The sequence below is a fragment of the Lupinus angustifolius genome, chromosome LG14 (genome assembly GCF_001865875.1).
Source record: "Lupinus angustifolius cultivar Tanjil chromosome LG14, LupAngTanjil_v1.0, whole genome shotgun sequence".
Classification (NCBI taxonomy): domain Eukaryota; kingdom Viridiplantae; phylum Streptophyta; class Magnoliopsida; order Fabales; family Fabaceae; genus Lupinus; species Lupinus angustifolius.
In genome coordinates, this window is record NC_032022.1 from 7,714,633 (window position 1) to 7,733,524 (window position 18,892).

Below are 18,892 nucleotides of genomic sequence, written 5' to 3' on the forward strand. Positions count from 1 at the left end.
ATAATTGAGTTGTCATGAGAACTAATAAGTAATTTTGTTTCTTTTTCTTCAATGAAGATTGGGTCACCAAATCCATTACATATCAGAGCATATACATAAATAATTTGGCGGAAAATGATCACTTTTTTCATGCACATAAAATTTAACCTGACTTCTATGACATATATAAGATGTATACATACATTTTATATAGATTAAATGTTGTCATGTTATATAAAAAAAATGATGTTTATTTATAAATTATTAATGTCCAATTTTTTCGTAATCATTTCACATATGGTATTTCTTGGTGCATTTTCCCTCTTGAAAATGAAATAACCTCCATTTGATATTCTCTCTTTAATAGGGCATTTAATGATCTCCTTCACATGAGTCCAAACTACTGACATGATAGTATCTTATTTAGTGTATTCATTCATGAGACGCAACCTTCTCAACTATGCTACACTAAATGACATGTTATATGTTAAGCCTTTAGGTGTCAAATATCGTCCAACATTCAGTGCAATGTAACATTGCAGGTCTTATATTTATACAATAAAATTTCTCCTTAAGTTTGACATTTCATCCACAATGCTTGAATCATATGATTTTTATCTATCAAATTTCATGTCGTGTATGATTGATACAAATACATAAATCTAGTGAGTCATGGTATCATATGATCTTCAAACTTTACTCTACATAACTTACTAAACTTATATCTCCTCTTGCTTCATGTAAAGTTTGTATCCAAATTCTAATTTCACGTTTAATTCGTTTCGCAATTCTCTAATTAGGACAATATTATCCTCAAAAAGATACATTGTGATATAGTCTTAGACATGCTTAGTAAGTACATTCAAGACGAACGTAAACAGGTAGGGGTTAACCCTTAGTGTAATATTTTATTAGTAGGAAATCTTCTGAGACCTCATCTTATGTTTGATACTCATCTTGACCTAATTATATATATATATATATATATATATATATATAATTATGATTTCTTGAATGTAGGAAATTTGACCTCCTTTCTTCAATAAAGCTTTCCATAATATTTGTTTAGACACCTTATCATATGTATTTTCCAAATCAATAAAAAATACACATCCTTGTGGCATTTCTCAATCAATCATGAAGGATATCTATGATGGATATGAAGATATGGTCTAACATATGAGATAAAGTCCAACAAGACAATGAACATGATAATAACTTATTCTTTAAATATTTAATTATTGAGTTATTTGCCTGACAAATTAACATTGTCTTTATCTGAGGGATATATTTGATATCTCAGTCATTCTAGTTATTATCTAACAATGATTCTTATTTTAACTTTAGTAACTTAACTGTGAATTAAAAATAACATCAATGATATAAAATGGAAGGAAACACTATTTCAAACTTCAATTGAAGTTTCCTGTTCAAAGTAATTCCTTTACTATGTTTGGACTCTCTTGTGCCATCCTATTTATTTTTTGTTTGTTATTTTGATTGTAACAAAAAAACTATTTCTATCGATATAAACAAATCATTCCCATTTTAAATTCATTTGATTAAAATTTTCACCTGATTAAGCATTTAAAAAATAAATAAGACGTCAAGGTTTAAAAATTCAAAAAATGGAGAATCGTGAATTTTCCCAAGTAATTCAATTAAGAAAAAGTTTTATATACTTTTAATTCATCATTCACTATTCATTTTTATTCATTATTGACTATTTTAAAAATAATAACAATAAATAATAAATAATGTCTTGACTATATATAAATATGTTTAAAAATTTAATGTCACATAGGCAAAGGTCGAATTTATCCATTTGATGAAATGGAAATGACATAACTATCTCCCACACATGTGTGACTGAAAACACATATTTTGCCACGCACGTTCCAACTCGTGTCTCTCTATATAAATTCAGAAATTGATAAGAAAGATATTTCTGAAGCTTAACCAATCTCTATTTCCCGCTACCACCTCCAACATTAGCCTCATTACCATATAGATAGGGTTTCACCTTTTCATTTTTCACAGTTCCACTCTCTGAGGCTTTTCATCAAACACCTTCTAAGCGATTATTGTCACACTGAAATGTCTGCTTATACTTCCATCTCTCTTTGTTCTTATAGTCTCTGTTTCCGACCGAAGCTAACTAGGCTTCCCGTTTCTTGCTCCGTTGCTTCTTCTCCGCTTCGAGGTGAGTGAATAACCGTTTACCGTGTTCTACCATTTCGCATTTATGCTTTGTTACTTGTTAACTGTGTTGTGTTTTTAGTAAAGTTTGATTATGTAAATGTGTAATGTTTTGCATGTCCTGTTTCTTCTGAGTAAATTTCAATTTGAGATTTGGTGTTTGGACCAAGATTTAGGACTTGTTGTTTAAGCTTACTAATATTTGTTTAAATAATAAAAAATGTGTTTATTTTGCTATACAGGTAAAGCAGAAACTATTTTGTGTACGGATACGATAATAAAAAGTATTTTTTTAATTTGAAAAGTTATTTTAGGTTTAGAGAAGCTAGAAACTATAGCTTCCCATAAATTTTGAATTTCATTTTTTATGTTATGGCCCTGTTTTTTATTAAAAACTAAACACATGAGTGTTATGGGATATTTTTATTTTTAAAAGCGGTGTTTGTTTGTGACAAAGTTCAAATAAATGGTAAGAATTCAAGAATTCAATTTAGGAAAATGTCTTTTTTTGTACAATTGGGGTTAGACACCTAGTGTAGACACCAATGTGAGTGTGGCTGGATTTCAAGATATTCCGTATTTCAATGTGGAGTGGACGTACCATATGCAGATATGGGGGCGGTGTCAATTGGTATCTCAAATATAGTTGTATGAATAATGTAGTAGTTGAATTTATAGCCCCAGAGTATATTTTAACTTTTTTCTTCTTTCTATTTTCTAATTTCCTAAATGAAAAAAGTGAAGGTACTTGTTTTGTTTTTGTAGCACTTTTGAAAAGGTTTTTACTTTTTCTTAATCAAAGTTGTGATATTATATTTTTTATGTTTAGAATGTAGGAATAGGAATGAGGTATAGACGTAGTTGATGCTGTTACTTAAAGAACTAATTTTACTGCTTGCGTCACTCTATACGGTGTCAGTATATACCATATATAGATAATATTCCACAGATTCTGTGTTTTTTTATTTTGTTTTCCTTTTCCTTTCACCGTAGTGAGAATAATTTTTCCTCTACTAGATTCTGTTTTCCTCTCATCCAAACTGAACGGATGTATATTCTGTTGTTTGTTGTGTTTACGTCACTGCTTGTTTCATGTAGGTACTGATGGATCTAATTCTAAAGTTCCCCGCAAAAGAATTAGAAAAATAGAAGGCCCTCGAAAAAGCATGGAAGACTCTGTTCAGCGCAAGATGGAGCAGTTTTATGAAGGATCAGATGGACCACCCCTCCGTGTTCTTCCTATCGGGGGGTTGGGTGAAATTGGAATGAATTGCATGCTTGTTGGTAACCATGACCGCTATATCCTCATTGATGCTGGTGTCATGTTTCCAGAGTAGGTGTTATAGCTCCAGAATTCCCTTGCCTCCTTCTAAGCAGTTGTCAGTCATACTTAGCCTAATAAATTAGCATGAAGCCCAGGACTGTTATATAGGCAATATCCCATGAAATACTTTATTATAAAGTTGAGATTGCGTCCTACATTTAAGATCATATTATCTTTTCTATATGAATAACACATTTGAAATTTTAAAATCCTAAATGCACTTTGAAGTCATTATCATCCAATTGCTGCTGGAAAATTGTTGTTTGCTATGCTTTCCTTTACTTTATTACATATATGATCTTGATTAGTACATGGTACACATATTTCAGCTTTGATGAACTTGGAGTTCAAAAGATCATACCTGATACAACATTTATAAGGAAATGGAGCCACAAAATTGAAGCACTTATTATAACACATGGTCACGAAGACCATATTGGTGCTTTGCCCTGGGTAATGCTTCCTTCTCCATGAAACTTATTTTTTGAACTTAGAAGCACTCAAAGTTTGGTGAAGCAATCCATATTTGGATCCTTCAATGCTATGATAATGTAATGGTATCGGGCTTCAAGGAAGATTTGGAATTACAGCCACCAAATAGCTTAATTCTCTAATTGGTAGTTTTTGGAGTTCAGCATATGTTTAAGGAGTGGGGTTCATGTGTACATTTTTCTGGCTGCTTCTGGTGCATTCTTTTGTACAAGCTTTGTCATATGTCTAATTTAATGGTTGAGGAGGGTACTTCCTCGGTTCCCTTTTCTATTTATTGCTGTTTTCCTTCTTTTGGGACTGCTATGTATTTACAAAGTAATATCACTTGTTTGTTGTTTGTATCACTTGTGGACTTGGCAAGTTGTGGAAAGATGTATCTATTTTGTTATATCATTGCAAATCCCTTTTAAGTGATTGATAATATCTCCTCCTAGATTTCAGAAGGCTGCTTTGTCAAGATATACTTAGTTATTCTTGTCAGTAGAGATGAAAAGTTATTCATGTGCCTTGTCCTAAATCCTAACGGCTTAAGTTTTTGGCATCGGTATCAAAGCTTCTACGACCAACTGATCAAGAGTCCCACCCTTACCACCCACAATATTTTAAATAGAAGGTTGATTTTTTCAGCACTATGTAGGTGGGCTTGAATATCGTCGGAGACTTAAGCCCATTCAAGTACCTTCATCTAGTAGATTTTTTAGGCTTGTTGGTTATTGACATTTGTTAAATTTACTGACAAGTGACAAGCTTTTGTGATATATGTTTTACTTTCTAAGGTGTTTGTTTTATCATTGAAATAAGACAGGTTCTGGTTCTGAGTTTTGCCAGAGCTATTGCATTCTCATTTTTTTTGCATTGCTCAGCAGTTTCATCTCTCTGGAACAATTAATTTTGTGTCTTTGATGAATTATAGGTTTCCCCATGGATTTATAGCAGTTTATGAGTATTACGTTTTGGGGGTCTGTGTCTAGGGATTTAGGGAAGATGCTAAAAAGCTTTGTCAATGTTCCTGCTTTGTGGTTCTTTTATTCATTTGGTTGGAAATGATGCTAGAATCTTTACAACACATTGGTTATCTTTCGAGTTCTTTTGGGATAGATTAGTTTTTCTTGCTTCTTTATGGTATTCTGCTCGCAGCCCTTTTCTGACAAACCTGCAGAGAAATTTGCAGATCGATTGCATGTTTTGTGTTGTTAGACTTTTTTTTTGTTTCTCCTTATACACTGGGTTGCATTTTTTCTTTGTAGTTCTTGAGTATTTCTTATCCTCTTGCTTTTGAACTTTTCTCTTCTCTCAATGAATTCCTCTTTTTAGACACTCAAACACACATAAAAGAGATAGGTTCTAGATGTCCATTTTCGTATTATGAGTATGAAATTGGTTGATCACAAAATACTTGCAACACTTGTGTAGTAAACTAAATTAATGTGCTGCATTTAGAGTTGAAATTAAGCTTGTTTTGGGAGGGTGCTTAGACATATTGATCGAGTCTTCAACCAGTCATACTCATGCCTATAAATCTTCTGAAGAATACGATTGCTTCAGTCCACACACATGCGCGAACACTCAAACACAGTGTATATAATGAGTTGTTCTTTTACATGAAAGTATTTTTCTCTTGATGCCATAAAATACTCTACTTTTCCGGTTTATATTTGTTCTAATTGATTATCATTAACAACACATTTGTTCTTTCTTTATATCTGCTCTTAACTTAATTTTCACTTGGTTCATTAGGTCATCCCTGCATTGGATTCAAATACACCAATTTTTGCATCTTCCTTTACTATGGAGGTATTTGGCATGAAGATTTCTTTATGAATGCTATTTTTCAGTTTTTCAATTGCCATGTGTATCGACAACAGTGTTCCATAGGAAGTGATTCAAGTTAGATGTCAGTGTCAACATATCTTCAAGTTGACAAACTAACTCCTGAATTCTTCTTTTTGTGTCACTGTATTAATATCTATTATTACTTCAAATTTGTGGCACACTTTTGTCCTCAAAGATCTAGTATTTGTATTGCTTATTTTGTTCATTGCAGTCTAAATAAGGTGCAAATTTTCATTTTGACAGCTTATAAAAAAACGTTTGAAGGAGCATGGTATTTTTATTCCATCTAGATTGAAAATATTTAGAACAAGGAAGAAGTTTACAGCTGGTCCATTTGAGATAGAACCTATCCGGGTGACCCATTCTATTCCTGATTGCAGTGGATTAGTTCTTCGCTGTTCTGATGGCACTATTCTTCACACTGGGGATTGGAAGGTCTGAATTGTTTTTATTTCTAAGTGCATTCTCACTTCCATTTACCTTGAATATCCTATTGCTGAAGAAGTTGATTCAATAGATTGACGAGTCACCACTAGATGGGAATGTTTTTGATCGTGAGGCTTTGGAAGAACTCTCTAAAGAAGGAGTAACACTGGTAAGTCACATTTCTGATACTTATTATAGGTCTTCAATAATTGATCTGAATACCATGAGGGTTTCATAGGTTAGAGATGAACAATTTCCTTAATTATGGTGGCATTCTGTGAGTAGCTGACCCCACCTAGTTGGATTAAGGCTTGCTTGTTGTTGGTGATATTCTGTGAGTGGTACATTATTTAACTGGTTCCTTTTAAGGTAGATGGCTTTCATCATGGGCAGTCTTATTCTCATGCACTGCTCGAAAGATAGCACATCCCAATTTTTCTGAAGTACAAGTTGTATTGTTTTTCTTTGGCAACATTCATTTTAAATTGCAATCTCTACTTTAGTTAGTGGATATCCTCTTCGGTTTGGCTTCCCCTGTCTTAGTATCTGTAGTAAGAATTTTTTTCTAGTTGTTTTCCTCTGCTTAAATGAATCTTTCTGTGAGATTTAAATAAGGTTAGTCTTAGATGCTGGCTGCACACATGTTTAGAATTTAACATTATCAAATATACTTTTATTTATTAAAAAGACAATAATATATATATATATTGTTTCTTTAGTGGGAAAAGGCTTCGTTGTTATTCGTGCTGTATGTATCTTTTCCTTCTTTTTTCTTAAACATTGACAAAAGAGAGAAGCAAAAATTGCTTTGGGCCTTACTTTTCAGATGATGAGTGACTCAACAAATATACTTTCACCTGGAAGGACAACCAGTGAATCTTCTGTGGCCGAAGCATTATTGAGGCATATTTCTGCTTCTAAAGGAAGGATTATAACAACCCAGTTTGCATCAAATATACATCGGCTTGGAAGTGTGAAAGCTGCTGCTGATTTAACTGGCAGAAAGTTGGTAATGTTCTCCCTGGCTAATATACCTCTCAATTCAATTGAGAATGTTTTTCTTGTTTAAAATGAAAAATAATGATTACTGTTTAGTGATTGTAGTTTTATGATTATTATATCAGGTATTTGTTGGCATGTCCTTAAGGACATATTTAGAAGCAGCTTGGAAGGATGGAAAGGCTCCCATTGATCCATCCACTCTGGTAATACATTTGGAAACTTTGCTCCAGCATTTTGCCTATTTTGTTGTGTTTGGTGGCTGGACTTTTTTCTTTACCTTATATATTGTTTTTTGACAGTTTATTATATACAATTCATGTTAAGACATTGACATCTGGATGTTAGAGAAGTCTAGTGCTGATAAGGTTGTTGTATTTACTAGGTTGTTGTTATAGGAGTTCTGTACAAATGAGCAAATCACCTGTTATGATTTTTTTCTAATTATTTTCTGGGGTTAGTAGTTCTGGTAAGCTTAATTTATTAATTTGGTTGTCAGGAAATTCATTGAAAGTACATAAATAAACAGTGATGAGTTTTGCCTGTTTATTTTAACTTGGGAGCCCCTTCTCGCACTTCCTTCATAACCTTTTATTAGACTTTTTAAGAGGTCTTTTATGGTTCTTTAATTACAGTATTGTTGTCTTCTCTATGACCTTGTTAACTTTTATTCCTTAATTACCATTCAAAGATGCACTTTGGACTTGTAGCTCAAGCTAGAGTTAAGCATATGCTTTCAAAACTAGTAGACTTTGATGTTAGGTGGTGATGTGCACTACAAATAATATTATTCTTGGGCCTTGTTTACCTGCTTGAACTTTGAGTCAAGTGATTTCAGTGACATCTTTGTCAGAATTTACAGGCTATATTTAGTCATGGCTTTGATAACCTGTGGTCCAATAATTATTTGTCTAACTATTTAGATAAATACTTGATTGATTCAGTATCTTTTGCACCATTATCATGTATTTGTAACATCAACTATTCATCATTATCATGTATTTGTAATAGCGTTTGAAAGTCTTGTGCTCTAATGTCTGTTGCCCTACTTTTCATTATTTCTAATTTACATAGGTAAAAGCAGAGGACATTGATGCTTATGCTCCAAAGGATCTGCTAATTGTAACAACAGGCTCTCAAGTAAGTTTCTTTCTCTTAGAGGCTGCCTAATCTCCCATGAATTACAAACATTGGACAAGTATAAGGCATATGACAAAACCTGTATTACTATTGTGTCAGGCAGAGCCACGTGCTGCTTTGAATCTTGCATCCTACGGAAGTAGCCATGCTTTCAAACTATCCAAGGAAGATGTTCTTTTGTATTCAGCGAAGGTATGATTTATCTAAAGTCTAAAGTATATTTGTTTAGTATAACTAAATGAACTTGTTGCTAATTAACTACTATCAGTATAGGAATTTACAATATACTATTTTTACTTTCAGCCTATTCCAATGACTGGATTTTTCTGCATGGCCTTATGTTTATTGATGGAACTTTTTGTATGAGATAATTTATAATATTTTACTACATACTAAATTGTGCTTGTCCAATTTGTCCCCTGCTTTAAAATCACACTGTTAGGTTATCCCTGGAAATGAGTCTCGTGTGATGCAAATGCTAAACCGCATATCAGAGATTGGATCAACTATAGTTATGGGAAAAAACGAAGGTCTGCACACATCTGGTCATGCATATCGTGGAGAATTGGTAAGTTTGTTTTTATTGCATGCCAGTGTTTCTTTCTTCCTATTTTATTCATTTTATCATTTATTAATTTTCCATTTCTTGTCTGTTCAATACTTCAGCAAGATATACAGAAATTATCAAATAATTATTATTGTACTACTTATTAACCAATAAGAGTTTAAAATATCGTTGGTCATTAATGTTGAAAGAAAGTGAACATGGTTGAATTGTAATTTTCACTTTCCAAAGTATTTGGTGTTCTAGTTATATTCGGGGGAAGAACAGTTATGTTAGTCTTTTCTTGCTGAGTAGATTTCCAAATAGTGGGATTTCACATGGGTTATTGGGATCTTTCAAGCTAGTTATCTTGTTCTGATGTTTTCTGTCTTTGATATGGCATTCTGCAGGAGGAAGTACTCAGAATAGTGAAGCCACAGCATTTTCTTCCTATACATGGAGAACTCTTGTTCTTGAAGGAGCATGAATTACTTGGAAAGTCAACTGGTATTCGGCACACTGCTGTGAGTCATTTCTCCTTTTATCAGATTTTGCGTTTTATTAACATGACAACATCATATGGAGAAAAGATTACTTAGTGTGCTATAAGAACGAGGTTTGTATATGTTAGGAAGTAAGTCTCACTTCACTTACATCATTATCTCTGGAATGGTTTAAATACTTGTTGAGCTACTCTTCTCATGCACAATTGGTTTTGAGAAGAAACTTTAACATGATATTAGAGCTAAAGCCCAACTTCTCTTCTATTGTCATGCACCAAAAGATGTCCTTTAATTATGGGTCAAAGATAACCCTTTGCCTGGTCCGACACGCTTGTGTGGAGGGGGCATGTTGGGAAGTAAGTCTCAATTCGCCTCCTTTATTATCTTGAGAATGGTTTAAATACGTGTTGGACTAATCCTTTCATTGTTAATTGGTTTTGAGAAGAAACCTAAACAATATCATATGAATCATATGTCTGAAGAAACTAATGCGACTTATGCACCAGGTTATTAAGAATGGAGAGATGCTTGGTGTTTCACACTTGAGAAATAGAAGAGTCCTCTCTAATGGTTTCATTTCCCTTGGAAAAGAGAATTTTCAGGTTGGTGGCCGTCAAAGTATATTGTTATTCCCTTTTTAAAATGTATTTACTTGTGATGCACGGTTGGCGTAAAAGTTTTTTACACTGCCATCCAATCATGTGTTGCCACATCATTAAAAATTTTGACTTTCACAATAACTATCTTATAAGGCACATATACATATAATTGGTTGACAGCATAAAATTTTACATTTGCAATGCATCAAAATTTTACTCTTTCAATATTTATTTTACAATGCATGAGATTTATTATTTTTTCTTTTCTTTTCTTCTTCATGCAGTTGAAATATAGTGATGGCGACAGAGCATTTGGTACATCAAGTGAACTCTGCATTGATGAAAGATTGAGAGTTGCATTAGATGGCATCATTGTGGTTAGGTAGATCTTTCAACTTTTAAAGTTAGTAAAAGAGAAGCAATGCATAACATGTTTGGTAACATCCTACCATTTATCTTTTACAGCATGGAAATATTTCGCCCACAAAATTTAGATAGTTTTGCTGAAAACACCTTGAAAGGAAAGATAAGAATTACCACTAGATGCTTATGGCTTGACAAAGGGAAGTTGTTGGATGCACTCCATAAAGCTGCTCATGCAGCTCTTTCAAGTTGCCCTGTAAATTGTCCACTGACTCACATGGAAAGAATTGTGTCTGAGATGTTGAGGAAGATGGTGAGGAAGTACAGTGGTAAAAGACCAGAAGTTATTGCTGTTGCCATAGAAAATCCTGCAGCTGTTCTTGCAGACGAGATAAACACAAAATTGTCTGGCAAGTTCCATGTGGGTCCTGGTATATCAACATTAAGAAAAGCAGTGGATGGACATGGGAAGTCAAATCAGTCTACCACAATGCAAATAAGAGGTAACATGAGTAAATTTGAGGAGACTTATAGAATTGTTGAGGTCTGGTTGGTTTTGCCTTTCTGCTTGTATTTGCACTGTGTTTGGTTATGTTTGACAAAAGGGGCTTATTAGTTGATGAAGTGACTTATACTTATCAACTAGCTTACCAACCATATTTGATAAGTCATTTGGAGGTGGTTTATGACTTTTAAATTAGGTGCTTGTTTCATTTTACACTTATCAACTAGCTTACCAGCTGATCTTCCCAAACATTTATGTTTCATGACCTAGATTATCAGCTCCTAGCTTATAAGCTTCTATCCACTTTTAAGCTCCCAACTGACTTATAAGCTTTCAACTAGCTTAGTTATGCCAAACAGAGCCTTTATTGAATACGTGATGTCAAGTGTATGTTTGTAAGATCCTATTAGATTGCTTTCATACTGGGTTGGGTGGTCTTGATCTCCCTCTAGATGACTGTTGCTCACCTGGCTACGGAAGCACGGAAACATCTCTCCTCAAGGCTGAAGTGTTCCCATGGCTTAAATATTTTTTATTTTTTATTGGCACGTGACATTCCCATTCAATTGGTCAACTATTTGTGAAAATTAAACTAGTTTTTATGTAAACCAAGCTGATTATAGTTCCCATCTCAAACCAATTGATTGTCGAAAGTTAGTTTAGTTTCCCATTTTGATTGATTTGAAGTAGGGTCCCTTGTGAATCTTGAAACGGTGGATCAAAAGGGTTTCATATGCATTTATTAATAAATGTCACAGGAATTATTGTAGGTCAATTAATTGACAATATGAGTGTCATGGATTATGCTTGTTCTTAAATAGACAAGAGATTAATTTCTTTATAAATCAGATAATTTACTTGTTTATGTACTAAAATGCTATTAGAGTGCAATGGAACTCTAAGGTGCATGCCTAATGTGACTATTTTATACTATAGCAGGTGGGTGCAGAAACTTGTCACTTTTAACATAGTTTTTTTGTGGTGTAATATTTTTCATGACTGTATCTTGTGCCCATTCTCACCCTTGTCTATTGATTAGTGTAGATGATGGCATTGATGTCGAAGGGAAGGATGCTACTACATCAAGTAGAGCTGAAGGGAAGGATGCTACTACATCAAGTAGAGCTGATGATGGTTTATTCGATTCAGAGGTTTCAGAGGACTTTTTGAAAACATTCCTTGCTTCCTCACCAGTTGAACAGTCAGATAAAGCTAACAACGGTTATGTTTCACGAAAGGAGCATGAGTCTAATCTGAAGGAAGATTATTCTGAAGAGAAGTCTAATTCTGAACCCAAGTCTGAAGAGAAGTCTACTTCTGAACCCAAGTCTGAAGAGAAGTCTAATTCCGAACCCAAGTCTGAAGAGACATCTAATTCTGAACTCAAGTCTTCAAAATCAGTGAAGAGAAATAAATGGAAACCTGAGGAAATTAAGAAGGTGATTGGTATGCGCGAGGAATTACATGACAGATTTCAAATTGTTAAGGGAAGGATGGCTCTTTGGCAGGAGATATCTCAGAACTTGTCTGCTGATGGGATCAGCAGAAGTCCTGGACAGTGCAAATCTCTATGGACATCTTTGGCACTAAAATATGAGGTTTGTTTCTTCTTCCTTTAAGCAAGTTGACATCATTATTATAAAGAAAATTGTACAATGGTTTAAATTAACCATTCAAAATTCTTGGTAGACTGCTTTATGTTTAATGGTCACTTTTGGTAGAGTAAAAACGTAGGTGAAAAGGTCATGGATAGGGGTCTGCAAAACCTGTCCCATCCCACTAATCTTCCCCGACCCAAAGCTTGTTTTGACGGGTTCGAGTTTTTATAAATTAGACTTAGTGTGTTCTCGCGTTGGGTTCGGGGTTATGATTCGGGTTGCCTGTGCTGTCCCAATGCTCTACATTCTTTAAAATGTATATTTTTCTTATGATTAGATATGAGTGATAAGACTTTTTGGCAAACAAATAATCTTTTGCAAAGCGTGATAATAGATTTATGAGATTAATGGGTGTGTGTTGTGCACATCGTTATTAGATCATCCTCCATTCATTGACATTTAAGTAAAAGTCATAAACATAAAAGGTGATTGATGTGCTCACGACGTAACCATCAATGCACAACCCTTTCTCTCTATTTATATTGATGTTATTTGTTGTTAATGATGTGCTCTCTGTTCAATCCTGTAAACCACTTCTCCGCTGGTGGGGTAGGATTATATTTACCTAATCATCACCCTAATGTAGAAATGCGTTGGTAGACTAAAGAAGTTATTAAATGCAATTCTATAAAATATCTACTATTTGGGAAAATAACTTGTTTATTTTTAAGCAGGAGCTGAAGAATGAGAAGGGTAGCACGAAAAATTGGCAATATTTTGAGGACATGGAAAGGATTATGTCTAATAATGATGCACTGGCAACAAAATAATTGGAAATGTGGACAATATGAGAATATTGAAGAGAGCCAGAACTCTCTACACTAAGATTGATAAAAAGTCTGAGAAAGGTGACTGGGAAGATAATCCATCTTTTGCAACACGATTATTTATATAATCATGTACTCATGGCATTGAACATCCATAGTTTTCTGAGGGACGAGGGATAGAGGCATAAAGGGATTTTGGCATTTATACTAACACAAGCTCTTGAGGGGCAATATTATGGATTAGACTACGATCTATTTCCTACCTCAAATACCTGCCCCTCGTTATTTTATTTGTGTATGTATTATAATTTATTCTCATTTCTTCTGTGGTTTTGGTACATTTCATAATTGTTAGTCGGACATGTTGCTGGATGTTAAATTGGAGAGTTATAACTTATAAGGAGAGAAGAAAAGTGGAGATAAAGACTAGATAATATGATATTAACATTTGGTTATATGAGATGATTATATGACTGAAAAGACAAACAACCATTCTAATTGTAAGTAGGTTGAGTTTTTTGCTTTTATTTTGTTTTCTTTTGTAAATGGTATATTCTTAATTTTAAATAGAAGTGATCAACATCATTAGTAGTGATCAACATCATTAGATTTAATGGCAATATTTTGTTATTTAAAACTTCTTTTTGGAGATTAATATTTTGTCAATGAATATTATAGAATATTATGGTGTTGTTTGATGTATGTAGTTGACCTTTTTAATGGGATAAAGACTTTTGTTGGTATTTAAAACTTTTTAAATTAGTGGAGAGGGTAAAAGTTATGGTGGTGGGGCAAGTGTCCATGGCATCGTTAATTTGAAAAGGAATTCTATAAAGCACGCTCTATGTAAAAACAGATTTAGGAACAATACAACTAGAAAGTGATCAAGAAAGTGGTGAGTGAAATGAAAGATGAAGTTACAATGATAACCATGCTTTTGTAAGGCAGTTTACATGTTAACTTATTAATGCTAATACTATTAATAATATTTTAAAGCAAATCAATTCTAAAATGGGCTATAAGGTTAGTATATTTATCTTTTCTGCTCCACATTTATGTTAATGCTTAACTTGGCCTAATAGGAAGTTGTATGAATGAATTTGCATCCATATGTTATTGTTCAATTAGATGTACGTTTTACTGGAAGTTGTCTGAATGAATTAGCCTAATAAGAAGTTGTCTACTTATGTAATATATACACCTTAATTCCTAATTTGCTATTTCCTAGTCCTTTGCATAATTTTAGATGCAATACAATACAAATCTATATATTGTCATCATTATTATTGAAACAACAACAAAAAAATTCAAATCAACCACAATATAATGCAGAAGATGCATCGGCTGATTCAAGTCATTAGGTGGATTGTCCCATTAAAAGTAAGAGGACTCAAACATGATCAACATGGAATGACTTGGATGAAATTGAAATTCCAGGAGGCATTAAAAATCTCAATGCAGATAATGCAAAGAGAAACTAAGTATTAATAGAAAAGGTTGAAGCACCCGTAACATGTTGACATATGGAAACTTGCCAAAGAAAGGATGCATAACTAAAAAAACAACCAATTATTCCATTTTGGCTTAATTCAACTAATCCATTTCTGACTCCTAGAGCTAAATACTCTTCTGAAAAGATGCGAGAATCAACTGCATGTAGATTATGATGGATTAACTTCATTTTAATACTATTGATGCTGAATGTATGATCTGAGCATACCAAGATGCCTCCTAAAATATTAAGAAATGATTGCATATCAATATATGAAGTAAAAAAGAAACACTTAAAAAGCATTATTGAAATGTGTGAGCAATATCAAGTTGACTACAAATCATTAACCAGTTGAGCACATCATTTTTGTTGGTCACATCATTCACACATGGTGGAAGCTTCGAAAAGGAGTTTAGTGAAAGTGCATGCTCCAAGGTGTGGGGTTGATGTTGCTCATGTTATTTTCAAGTGTTCAAAAACACGATGGATTAAAGTTTGGGTTGATAATGCTATTTATAAAGACTTGTGCTTGAAGAGTCTTAAACAAAATCTATCATATAACTCAGAGTTAGTCCTTGATGGTGTCATGTTACATGCTAAAAGTTGTACATATATTGAATCTATTAATGCAAGATGTCCTTAATAAGACCAGCCACAATGATTTGAGGTTAAAGAACTTTTGTGACGGGGTTGAACATAAATACTTGAAAGATATGAAGCTTGTTATTGATTGTCCTATTTCATAAATTTTGGAATCTATATTGGTATGCGCAAATCATATTTTAGAGCATTAATAATATTAAAAGGAACTTCATGCATCGTAATTGTCATGGCAAGTGATTCTCATATCTTGTCAGCAGAGTACCTAGCTTCAGGAGTGAGAAATGGATTAACTGAATTAAGCCTAAATGTAATAATTGGTTGTTTTTTTGAGTATCCAATTGTATCCTTTTTTATTGCCAAGTTTCCATATGCTGCAACATGTGTTCATTGTTCCAACCTTTTCCATTAATACTTACTTTTTCTTTGTAAAATTTGTATTGAGCTTTCTTAATGCCTCTTGAAAATTTAATTTCGTTCATTCATTTCACAATGGTAATTTTTAATTCTCTTGCCCTTAATGGGATAATTCACTTGCCGATTTGAATTGGCTGAAACATTTTCTACATTTTGTTGTTTTTTATTTTGAATTTTCTGTTGTAGTTTTGATAACAAGGTTAGAGGATATGAATCTCTACCCTCAAATGGAGTAGACATTTTGTTACCTCTGAAAGTATGTAAAGGATTAACAAATAGAAAATTAGGAATCAAGGTGTATATTTATATATCAATGTATCTCTATATACTATATATAAATATAAAACATGGTGTAACTTCTACCATGGTGTGATTTTCACTTCCTATTTTATCCTTGACATTATTTAATTTTTACAAAAAACCATATAATCATAATTAACCACCACCGACCTATTAATTAACCACATCTCTCACCTTAAACTAAATGTTATCATAAACCAACAAATTAGAATATAAAGTACACCGAATACAACAAATATATTCTAATTATAAAAAATCAAATATATATAAAATAAGTATGTAATAACACACAATATTAACCGGTAGACACGAAGTACCTGTACGCACTAGTATCATGTAACTAGAGAACTTCTTATTAAGCTAATTAATTCCTAGAACTTCTAGTAAAAAAGTGTATCTAATTAACAACATCTATATCTATACTATATATATCTATAATTCTATCTATACTATTAATAAAGGGAAAACACAAAATAACCATCCATCATGGTGTAATTTGTGTTTTCCTATTTTGCCTTCAATATCTTTTTATTTCTACCTAAAAACCATATAATATTATTTTCTTATTTTATCCTTATTATCTTCTTATTTTAAAAGTGTATTTAAAAAATTGAATATTAGACCAATTGAATAAATTCAACCGTAAATTTAGAGCAAAAAATTATATTTGAATTTATAAAATACAAACTATATATTACAAACGATAGGAAAGCGGGTTGACAGGCACGACAGTGCATGTCAACACGCTAGTACTATATAAAGTCAAAACATATTATAACTACCTACATGACATAATTTTCACTTACCTATTTTGCCCTTATAATTAATAATTATTACAATATTTTTCCATACAATAAAAAATATAAATGAAGGTTAGAGGAAATTACATCCACTAGATATATCAAATTGCCAATGTATTTTTTAATAATATCACAATTCATTTTTATATTTTTGTAAGTTAAAAGTTAAATATTCAAAATGACTACCTACACACTAGGAACATATAATGCGAATTCTTCGTACAACTTCCTCTTAGGCTTGAAGCATAAATATGGTTTACATAAAAACAGAAAAGATAACTATAACTACCTTATAGCACATTTTAGAATTGATTTGCTATAATATACATATACATATACATATACACAGGCAGATGATTTAAGGGGCAGGTGGGGGCAGCTGCCCCCTGAGTTTTTTAAAATGTTTTTTTACCTTCTTATCTTATGAAATATATTTGTTGTCCTACAAAGTATGTTACTTTAAGTGTCATTTGTTGTGGTTGACCATAGAGTGACACCCTAAGTGTCACTTTAAGTGTCCTACAAACTTTTAAATTATAAAAGATGATACACAGAGTGACACCGTTTTTGGAATAAGAAATATATTCTCTATATCTATACCTAAATGATGTCTTTATACAAAAACTCTTTGAAATTTAAATATTTCTCTAATTTGTAGCTTGATAAATAAATTTTGTGTAACTTGTATGGTTATTCTAAAAATTATACGTGATAAATCAAGCTCTTAACATACAGATGATGATATTGCTTATAGTAATATGCTTGATTTGAGTGCCTAATGATTTACACTTGATAAAAAGATTATGTATGTATTCGTAATATATTATTCTAAGGATGCTTATATGTCATTTAATGTTGATAATATATGTATTTTTTTGTCCAAAATTTTTATCTTATGAATTTTAATGAGCAACAAAAAATTAGTTTAAAATGTCAATTTGAACATTTTTTCTTGGAGTCATTAGTCATTTTGAAAATTTCTAAATCATTGTTAGTCATATAGTGTTTTATTAAGTTATATGTTTTCTCTTGACTATTGAGATTCAGCTACTATATAAATATATTTTTTAATAATGAAGACCTTTAAATAAAATTACGTAGTAAAATAACAAATGAATTTCTTGAATACAACATACGATTTACATGAAAATGAAATATTTGAATTTTTTACTCTAGTTCAGTTATGTGTGTTTTTAAAAAATTTCATTACTAAATTAGTTTTAATTGTAAATAGTAACTAAATATTATTGCCCCTCCTAAAATTTAGATCAAGATCCGCCACTGCTGATATACATATACATATAATGTATTAATAATACTACAGTATTAGTAATTACCGTGTAAAGTATTTAGTATATATATATATATATATATATATATATAATATATATATATATAATGCATTAATAATACTAGTACGAGTATTAAATCTATATACTTAGAGTGTAAAGATGTATACAAAATTAGTGCATCATTTACCATTCATTTGGATTACTTTTTTCTAAAATGTCAATGATGATTGAAAATAAATGTCGGATGATACAGTAACAATGTAAAGAACTCTTACACTATCAGTTTATACATCTTTTTCTCTACTAGTATTAGTAATTAGCATGTAAACTACCTTATAAAGACATGATTATTTAGTATATATGTATATATAACTCATTATACGGCTCCATCTATTATTTCACTCACCCCTTTCATGATCACTTTCTTATTTCTTAGCTGTCTTATCTCATGGTGCATATAGTACATAACTAGACAACTTTTTAATAGGCTAATTCATTCATACAACTTCCTTTAAAAGGTTCATCTAATTGAAAACCTAACATATAATGCAAATTCATTTATATAACATCATTTTAGGCCAAGTTAAGCATAAAAAGATAATACATATAGCTTATAGCCCATTTGAGACTTAGTTTGATTTAAAATATCATAATGTATTA

At 32.1% G+C, this 18,892-nt stretch overlaps 1 protein-coding gene across 3 annotated transcripts; it reads left to right on the forward strand.

Annotated features, from left to right (window-relative positions):
- On the forward strand, nt 1,917-13,809 carry LOC109326906 (ribonuclease J-like). 3 transcript variants are annotated; one of them, XM_019559802.1, is made up of 18 exons: nt 1,917-2,182; nt 3,277-3,511; nt 3,832-3,955; nt 5,732-5,788; nt 6,071-6,262; nt 6,345-6,422; nt 7,080-7,262; nt 7,378-7,458; nt 8,327-8,392; nt 8,492-8,584; nt 8,835-8,960; nt 9,347-9,460; nt 9,946-10,041; nt 10,323-10,420; nt 10,504-10,904; nt 11,951-12,504; nt 13,239-13,335; nt 13,375-13,809. In XM_019559802.1, exons 1-17 carry the CDS (start codon nt 2,077-2,079, stop codon nt 13,332-13,334), a joined length of 2,700 nt encoding a protein of 899 aa, XP_019415347.1. In that variant the 5' UTR covers nt 1,917-2,076; the 3' UTR covers nt 13,335; nt 13,375-13,809. The 3 variants fall into 3 exon arrangements, with proteins under 3 accessions (XP_019415347.1, XP_019415348.1, XP_019415346.1); XM_019559803.1 differs by having other exon boundaries at nt 1,918-2,182; nt 11,951-11,987; nt 12,021-12,504; nt 13,239-13,809; XM_019559801.1 differs by having other exon boundaries at nt 1,918-2,182; nt 13,239-13,809.

Bases quoted from the DNA above. Each gene is read 5' to 3' on its own strand.
- LOC109326906 (XM_019559802.1), top strand. From the start codon at position 2,077: ATGTCTGCTTATACTTCCATCTCTCTTTGTTCTTATAGTCTCTGTTTC. The intron at 7,459-8,326 runs GTAATACATTTG...TAATTTACATAG, and splicing joins CCATTGATCCATCCACTCTG to GTAAAAGCAGAGGACATTGA. The intron at 8,393-8,491 runs GTAAGTTTCTTT...CTATTGTGTCAG, and splicing joins TTGTAACAACAGGCTCTCAA to GCAGAGCCACGTGCTGCTTT.